The sequence below is a fragment of the Gastrolobium bilobum genome, unplaced genomic scaffold (assembly GCF_033153095.1).
Source record: "Gastrolobium bilobum isolate Gb01-03AN ecotype WA unplaced genomic scaffold, APGP_CSIRO_Gbil_v1 utg1162, whole genome shotgun sequence".
NCBI classification, from domain to species: domain Eukaryota; kingdom Viridiplantae; phylum Streptophyta; class Magnoliopsida; order Fabales; family Fabaceae; genus Gastrolobium; species Gastrolobium bilobum.
Genome location: NW_026898943.1, coordinates 115,024 through 124,731, shown reverse-complemented (window position 1 = coordinate 124,731; position 9,708 = coordinate 115,024). Strand labels below are relative to the sequence as shown.

The window sequence follows — 9,708 nt, the reverse complement described above, 5'->3', positions numbered from 1 at the left end:
GTATATTCTGACTTTCTAGACTTTCTATGTATTGCTGTAAAAAATTTCTTCTGTAGTGACAGCAAAAATACATTTGCCAAAATTTAATTGGAAAAGTTTTATTGTCTTTGCTATCTGCTAGTCCTCATAGAATACTGAATAATTTTAAAAAAAAGAGTTTAACGTTAAGGAGGTTAAAATATTGAGTAAAGTCCATTTTGGGTTCCTAATAAAAAAATACAGTCCCCATTTTTGTCCTTTACAAAAAATGCCAATATTATTATTTTTTAGAGACTAAATTGAATCTTTATTGAATTTTTGAAGGATCATATTTTCAAAAAATTATAATTATAGAAGGACAAAAAAATGACCTATTTTTTATAAGAGATGAAAATAAAAATCGTATTTTTTGTAGGGTTTAAAAAAAACTTTACTCTAAAATCTATATCCCACGGGCTTGCGAGACTAACAATAGAGTAAGCCTGGAACTTTTTAATGTTGGTGGTTTCTTCCTTATTTTATTTTATTATTTTAGTAACTGTTTCTCCCTTATCTTTTCCTTTGTCTCTTCTTGCCCTGTGTCTTTTTTATTTATTTCAAGCAAAATGAACCTTAAGGCTTAGATTTCTATTTATAAAATGCACATAATTAATTGTTTTCACCATATAATCGGTTATGGGACCTTTAAATGAATATAAGAATCTCTGACTTTATAAATAATTAATTGTCTACATTTTTAATTACTTATCCGGGATATCCACACAGCATCAGATTCTCTGACCCAATAAATAATAAATTACTATTGTTAATTAACTATAACCATAGCTGCATTTTATAAATAAAAGAGACCGATGCCCCGTCTCAACTTAGCATATGACGTCTAATTAAAGAGACAGATTCTGAAAAAACAAAAAACAAAGATAAAGAATGAAGTAGAGACAGGGAATGAATAAGTAACAATAGCTGCTATCTAACTAGGTCACCGCCCTTTGATATCGTAACATTATCATTTTTTTTTTTAAAGATATTCCAATCAATTTATGATTTCAAAATTTGTTAGATTCGAGACAGATTTTAGGATTAAAATTTTAAATTTTTCTAAAAAAAATAATATTAGAAAAAATTAAATACATGCTGTCATATTTTCTGTTCAGTAATGTCAAGTTACCATTATTTAGTTGTATCATTATCATATTATATTATAGGGTTTTATAAGAGTTATGTTGTAGGAAAAATGATTGTGTAATGTTATAGAGATTAGTTTTGCGTGCCATAATTTTTTATTTTTCTTCAAAAAGCGTAGGCCCCAAAAAATGTTGTGTGTAGGAAAGTTATTTATGTCATATTAAATGACAAACGAAAACCCCTATATTATATAATATCAGAGGGACAGTAAGAGCAAAGAAGGCGAAACTTTTTACTAAAATAAAAAAGAGTAAATACCTTTTTTGGTCCTCAGAAAATTTCACGAGACCCGTTTTAGTCCCTAACAAATAAAATGGCTCATCGTGGTCCCTCAAAAATTCAAAAGGACCCATTTAGTTGAAATCGTGATCGCTCACAAATTTAAAAAAGATCCATATTAATCCTCAAAAGAACTAAAATGAGTCCAATTTAAATTTTTTAAGGACTACGATAGACCTTTTTATTTACTAAGACTAACTAAAATTTTCTGAAGACTGATATTTACTCAATTAAAAAAAGGGCGAAACTTCTGTTTCTGTCAATAAAGTCAACATAGTGACTCAGTTATTAGTCAGCAGACAGAAGTTACTCACAATGTAATCCAATGCAAGTGAGTATGACTGGATAAGAATTCTTAATTATGAGAAAAGTACTACTACGCAGATTATATCTTTATAAATCATTAACGTATCTTCACGCAAAGTATTAAATAATGCTTTAGTTATACAGTAACATTTATTTTTAGTAATTTACATTAATCAATTTGGAAATCTGTTAAATTTGTAATAAATATTATTACTCTAATTATAGCCATCGGAAATAACTCTTACCCCATCACTTAACGTGCATCATTATCTAAACATAATATTTTTCCCATTCATCGCGTTTAGTCAAACCCCCAATTTTTTTTCTTCCTATTCTGTCTCAATATTATCGGTCCACGTTATAGTATGTGAAGTTTTGTTAAGAAAATATACATATGTGCAAACAATATTATCTTCAGTTAAAATGTGCACAATGTCAAATGTGCAGATATAATTACATTGTTTTTAATAATGGTTTCTAATACGGGAATATTGAAAATAAAAATTTACATGAGTTTTATAATAAGTAGAGGGCATATATATTTATTTATATAGCAAAGACTAGCCATTAAATATTTAGGGTGATAATTAATTATTTTTTAATGATAAGTAAGTGTTTTTCTTGTTTTAATTAATTTGAATTGTAATAATCCAAAATACTACAAAAGAAAAATATAATAAATATAAAAATTCGTAAATATGTCTTACTTGATTAAGATATTTAATTATTGATTTTTAAGTTCTTAATAAAATATTAATATTGAATTTTAATCATGCTTTCCTCTTTTTCTTACTTGATTCTTCTAAGAAAATCTAACCATTTTAGTAAGAGGACCTCCATTTAAATTTTAAGAACACCTAATAATAATAATTAAAAAAATACTCAAGACTCAAGAGAAAGCGATAAGGATGCCACGTTTGTCACGACAGGGACATCTTCATGGTTCGCTGTCCATCCCTCAAGTTCCACTTTCTCTCTCTTTCTTTCCTTTTATTTTCCTTTTTTTCACTGACTTCCCATTTTTACCCACATTTTCCCAGGATTAAAATTCCTATACTAATTGGATACCCAAAATAAAGAGGATACCAAAAAACAAAATCGTATACTAATCAAATTTTTACGTTTTTGAAGCAATGTTTTTTTTTTTTCTGAAGGTAATATTTATCTGGATTGCTTATCAAGTTTGCTACGTGAACATACTACTTAAATTAACAGGGTTTTATAAGAGTTATGTTGTAGGAATAATGATTGTGTAATGTTATAGAGATTCGTTTTGCGTGCCTTAATTTTTTATTTATTTTTTTGTTTTAAAAAGTGTGGGCCCCACAAAATATTGTGAGTGTAAAAAAATTTGTTGTATTATGTTAAAGGATAAAACGAAAACACAATAAACAAAATCTAAATGTAATTTTTTTTTTCTATATAGCGAAGCACGGATTGAGGTCGAGGTGAGCAATCAATTGGCACGGCCCAAACTTGCCCTTGTTTTATTGATTACTTTATGGAATTTGCTTTTGTCATTTAACATGACACAATAAATTTTTCTACACATAATATTTTGTGGGGCCCACATTTTTTGAAGAAAAAAAATTATAGCATGCAAAACGAATCTCTATAATATTACACAATTACTTTTCCTACAATATAACTCTTATAAAACCCTTACTATACAGTGTTTGCTCCTCCGAGTTTTAGCTTTAATAAAAAGTTTCCTATCAGGCTATCAATTTATTTTAGGGTTATGTTTATCTCATTTTACATGAGATAAACAACTCTCCTACACACACAAAAATGGGTTGGGTTTCACCACTTTTTTTTCTCTCTTCTTACCTGTGGATCCCACTTATACTTTTATTTCTATAACATGAGGTAATTTTGTTCTTACAACATAAAAAAAAATATTCCTTTATTTTATATATCGTTTATCAGTTTCTCATAAACTCAAAAATTATAATTTAAATGTAAATTAAAATAAATTTATACCCAAGTCATAATATCGGACATTCTAATGAAATAAACCATAGACACACCTAATGGTTCTCCCTCTATCTCAAGATTCCAACCAGGCCCTGTTTGTCAAGTCTTACTGAATATTCATACTTATTTTTCTAATGAAATGAACGAATACGGAAAAGTGATTGATTCCTCATGGTTACACAAATACAATAAACAATCGAATCAGATGTTGCTAAATCACCTAATTTGTATTTGTTTCTTATTTCATGAGAAAAATGATACAACATTAAATAGCCCCACGACAATACTTCCAATCTCTTTTTAATATACACATTAAGAATTCAAGATTAGGGGGCTTATATGGGTGGTTTAGGTTCGTACACAACACTTTTCCCATTTAAAAATTGCAAACGAAAGAATATATCTCCCGAGACTAGAGCATGATTTTGGGTTATTAAAGAGTTCCTCGTTTAAAAGTGCAGAAACGTAGCGTGGTTTGCATTAACAAAAGCAGAGGGACAAATTGTACAAAAATCTGTGTGCGCTTGTTGGGGAGAATAGAAACTAAAAATAATTTGACTTTGATGTAATTTAAATATCCAAACCGCTACGCTAACAATGCTTGTGTTTCCTAATCTTACACCAAACCCTCAATCATTATAGCCTTAAATTAAATATTATATCTTTTTTGGCTATCTGCCATTTTTATAACCCTGTTTTTTCCCCCCCATTTCCCCACCTTAGCCCCCCTACAGCCTTGCATTTACTTGGAGTGGAATTATTATTTCATTCTTTTCCAAACTCGTACATGTGCACGCCATTCCATGGTCATTGGTAATTCTCACTAGCTTCCGAGCCCCATTTCGTAATTTCATGGCATTTTACTTCCACACGAAATCATTATTATTCAGTCAACATCCCCAGCACTATTTTTTTTTTCGGAATTATTCGTTGAATGATAGAGAAATAAAAAATTTTCTCTACCATATTTTATGTTTTACACATAAAAAATAAGAAAATATAAGTCTTATGTCAATACAGAAAGCAATTTTATACTACACATCCATCGATCAACTCCAACTTTTTTGTTTAAAAAAAAAAGCCCTACCACTATTATTTTCTGCAGTAGCATAAAGCTAATATTTTTCAAAAAAATGTGAGAAGATGTATTGAGTATTATTGTATTAATGTGCATGAAGTACTATTATATTAAAAATATATATAAGTATTTTTGAAATAAAATAAATCTCTTATTATACACAGTGATCTTATATTATCTAGTGGGTATCACCTTAATTTTGTGAATTATTATAAGATATATATATATATATATATATATGGCAAAATTAATTCTTATGTCACAGGAATTTATTAATATCCTGTCATTCACACTTCGAAAAATGGGCCAAACATTCGGTGTATATATATATATATATATATATATATATATATATATATATATATAGAGGATCATTCACACCGAATGTATATAGTTAAGTGTATCAAATGATGCTTACCAAAAAAAAATGTATCAAATGATAAATTGTTGATTTATAATTAAAATATAAATTTTGTTAAAAATATATTTAGCACATTTAATATGTAAGAAACTAAAAACTATTACATTTTTAAAATTTTTAAATAAAAAATAATGAACGACAGACCTATGAAATATTTATGTGACATAAAAAAAAATTTATATAACTGTTATTATTAATTAATGTTTTGTGAATAACCTATATGCACCATGTGAATATATGAATTTTTCGCTATTAGTGTCTCTTGACTATATAAAGTTAAATCAAAACAATATACTATATTTTTAAAGTTATATTTATTCTTATGCAAAATAAAAGGCACAAAAATATTAAGCTATGTTTAATTATTATAAAAATTATTTTTTCCAAATTCTATTTCAATAAAAAAATTTATATAAATAACTCTACATACAGAATAAGTTAATCAAAATACACACTAAATAATTTTTCGGATGGGAGGAGATCTCAATCGAAATGCTTTTTTTGCACTTTAATTTATCGTATTTTTTTTGTACAAATCATAAACTATTTTAATAGTACATTTATTATTAATTACTTACATTTTATTGTGCAAAATAACTTATAAATACATTACTTTGTACTTATGACTTATGATATTCATTGAATAATTTTTTTTTTTAAATGTCAACTTTATTTGAAGAACTTCATTAAAAAATCAATGTACGATCATTATAAGGTGTAAACGATAACTGCTAATTTAAAGAATACTTATATTTTTGATAGGGGTTTAAAATCTTAATAATGGACCCGCACCGAATTGGAGTAGTCGCGAAGTGATGAACCGATTAGAATATTTCTAAAAAAAAAAAAATACTTATATTCATACATTATTTTTCTTAAACTACTTTTGCACTGCTTCTTTTTAATAAAATAAAAACACAACATTCTAATCCGAACTGTTCATAATTTCATCCATAAAAACTATTTTTGCACAAAATATTAAGTTTTTTTTTCCTTTTTCAAAAATAGAATTTTTTTTTAAGAAGATATAAATATTATAATGTGCAAGTAGGCAAGTACCATCCATTTAATTAAAAAAAGGCAAAATTGGAAACAGTTCGATGGACGAAACGCATGTAAGACTACATTGAACATTCCATATAAATGAAAAGGAAAGGCACCATGAATGTATCTGAATAGTGAAAGCTAAAAGAAAATATAAAGAATCGAACGGTGGAGGAACATCCATCCGCGGAAACACGGAGCCGCTAACACCAAGGACCTTGGAATCTCACACTTCCATACAAACATGAAAGAGGCAGTGCACGCAGACACACTCCCTCTCCCAACTAACCTAACCCTAGTTAATTCCCAACCCTCTCTCTCTCTCACCACTCACTCATGTTCTCTTCCTGCTCCGGTTAATGTTTATTTATACCCCAACTGCCCCTCCATTCAACTTCCATTCCATGTCCCTCTTATCTCCTTCTCACATTACTTATTCTTGTTCTGCAGTCATCGGTTTTTAATGTGAGGGTGTGGTCCGAACACAACACAACCGTTGTTAGTTACTCGCTCTTAATTTGTAATTTTAAACCAAAGAGGTATGAGTTGTAACGGGTGCCGAGTCCTTCGAAAGGGTTGCAGTGAGTCCTGTATTCTGAGACCGTGTCTACAGTGGATTGAAACCCCTGAAGCCCAAGGCCATGCCACTGTTTTCGTAGCCAAATTCTTTGGCCGTGCAGACCTCATGTCCTTCATTTCAAACGTCCCTGAACCCCAAAGACCTGGTATAATTTTACTTCACCTCTTTCAGTTGCTCACTCCTTTTTCTTTTTTGTGAAATCTTCTCAACTAACGCTTTATCTATGCAGCTCTGTTTCAATCTCTGTTGTTCGAAGCTTGTGGACGAACGGTGAACCCCGTGAACGGCGCCGTGGGGCTTCTGTGGACAGGAAACTGGCACGTTTGTCAGGCGGCTGTTGAGACGGTGCTCCGTGGCGGCACCCTGAGGCCCATGCCGGATCTTCTTGGCCTAGACGCGCCCTCTCCCATCGGGGACGACGCATCCGAAGGGGAAGTCACTTGCACCGACATGTGGAGGGTCCGAGATCCGAACCCGGTTTTGCGGTTCTCGAGCTCGCAGTCTAATAAGGTCGCTTCCGGCGGTAAACGCAAGCGATCGAACGAAATCACCAAGTTTCAGACGACGACCGATCTCAATCTCCGGTTGACGCCGAGTTTTCTGCATAACGTCTCCACCTACGACTGCCGACACGAAACTCGCCGACCGGGCACACCGTCGATGAATTCGGAGGAATCCGTGACGACGACGTGCTTGGAAAGTGGGATCGGAGAACACTACGCTCACGGCGGAGACCGGAAAGTGCTTAACCTTTTCGTTTGAGGGCTCTCTTTCTCTCTGAGATTCGTGTTTTTCTGAATCTCTAATTAAGGGGTGTGGCACGCACGCGTCTTTTATTTGTTTTTTCTTCATTTTTTGAACGCTTTGTTTTGCGAAGAGGGTTTTTCCTGGAATTAAAATCCGTTGAGATTTTGTAAGTTACCGGCACAGGATTTTCTCTCTCTTCACGTTTGTAGACAGGGAGAGAAAGATGAGGGTTCGTCGGTGATAATATTTCCTTTTTTCTTTTGATCTATGAAAACATGTTATGATGGTGTGACATGAATATTAAATAATTAAATACATATTTCTTTTCTTTAATTATTTTTTAGTTTTATTACTCTATTGCAGAAAATTGAATAAAAATTTACCCGAAATCTTTTTTTCATTAGTTTTAGTGCTAATTGGTAAAATTTTATGAATGTGAGCTTAATTTGGACGAATTAATAGAATTGAGGAGGATGATGAATAGTCAATTTTTTGATTAATTGCTTTCAAGTTTACCAGCTACACCCGTAATTAAAGAGTAAAGAATTTAGATTACCAAAAAAAAAAAAGTAAAGAATTTGACCTGATCCGTTTGCAAAAGACATGTGGGAGCTGTCTGATGACTCGGACTCAATCCATATGTCATTGTTATCTAGCTGCCCTTAAATGTAGTAAAATGTTTCTGTTTTCATTAAAGAAATTTAAATTAAAAACCACTTGGACTTCATAATGAAAAGGAAATGGTAGCTAACCCCTAGCTCAATTGGTAATTGTATGTCCTTGATCAAGGTTTAAATTTTTGAAATTCTTTGCGAGTTAAATAAAAATTGTCTTTTCCTCCAAAGGAATTAGTTTCATATTTTTTTACGGTGACAATGGTTTATATCTTGAAGAAGATTATGTAAAGATATCTCCAGATTATCTACCAATAATAATAAAAAGAAAAAAGAAAATGGTAGCTCGAGATAATATTGAATTCAAATTTGGAGTATAATTCCTTCAGTACAATTGAGCTAAATGATTTCAAATCAAAATCTTATTTATACACCCCCCCCCCCCCCCCCCCCCCCCCGCGTGCATGATCAAAGCCTTATTTACTTAGTCAAGAGCATTCAGTCACTGATAACAAGCTTGACCAATAATATACTATAGGAATACAAGAATAAGGTTGAGATATCTATCGGTCTGATAAGGTGGAGTTTTTAGTTTGAACAACTTTATGGTCAGTGTAACAAAAAAGGTCAGTGATCATGTTTGCAGAATCCCAGACTTGAGACTTCTGATCGAAATACGGGAGGGAGTTGATCCTCAAGTGTGCTAGTTAGTATGATTATGTCATGTGAAATAATTATAATCATACATAATAATAATAAGATAGGAGAGAAAAAAAAATATAAGCACAAGAAATTACACAATCATAATCGTTGATTTAATTATTAATAATTAAGATCTTCTTACATAATATAATCATGTTAAATTACACAATCAGATAATCCATTTCTATATATATTTTTTCTGAAAAATAGGAGAGACAGAGAAATCAGCAGTCAGTAGAAGAATATATTTGGGTTTTATATACGAGGCTAATAAATAATAATAAATAATCAGAGAAAGTGAGAGGAGGCATGGCTTTGTCAGGCGACTTTTGGAGTATGCATGGAGGCGTACAAAATACAATGACAATAGGAATCGAGGAGCTACAAATAAAGCACGGTTCGCGTCAGCGTCGAGCTTTGGGCTGTCTCCCTTTGTCTTGTCCAATAATTTTATTATCTGACCTATTCATAATGATTTCTTTCAAAGAACTTGGATAGGTTGTATCAACTATCAACTTTAATTAATTTATCTCAAACAATTGATATGAAGGGTATTTATAATCTGAATTTAGTCCAGTTTGAATTGATTTAAATTTGACATGATATTTTGATTAAATTAATTTTATGGATTAGACCTAATCATGTGCTCACAAGTGATTGAGAATGGAATATTGTAACTTCCCCCAAAAAAATATTTATTCAATCCATAAAAAAAAAAAGTTTTATAAGAATTATGTGATAGAAAAAGTGATTGTGTAATATTATAGAGAATCGTTTTGCGTGCATTAGTTTTTTT

General features: G+C 30.9%; 1 protein-coding gene across 1 annotated transcript; it reads left to right on the top strand.

Annotated features, from left to right (window-relative positions):
* Window positions 1–6,434: 6,434 nt before the first annotated feature.
* On the top strand, window positions 6,435–7,911 carry LOC133285678 (LOB domain-containing protein 37-like). Its single transcript, XM_061482943.1, has 2 exons — window positions 6,435–6,994; window positions 7,079–7,911. The coding sequence occupies exons 1-2, from the start codon at window positions 6,811–6,813 to the stop codon at window positions 7,609–7,611; spliced, it is 717 nt and encodes a 238-aa protein (XP_061338927.1). The 5' UTR covers window positions 6,435–6,810; the 3' UTR covers window positions 7,612–7,911.
* The last annotated feature ends 1,797 nt before the right edge of the window (window positions 7,912–9,708 follow it).

What these genes read in the sequence shown, in the direction of transcription:
- LOC133285678 (XM_061482943.1), top strand. Translation starts at nt 6,811, where the DNA reads ATGAGTTGTAACGGGTGCCGAGTCCTTCGAAAGGGTTGCAGTGAGTCC. An exon ending in CCCTGAACCCCAAAGACCTG is followed by an intron (nt 6,995 to 7,078) that starts GTATAATTTTAC and finishes TTATCTATGCAG; the next exon opens with CTCTGTTTCAATCTCTGTTG.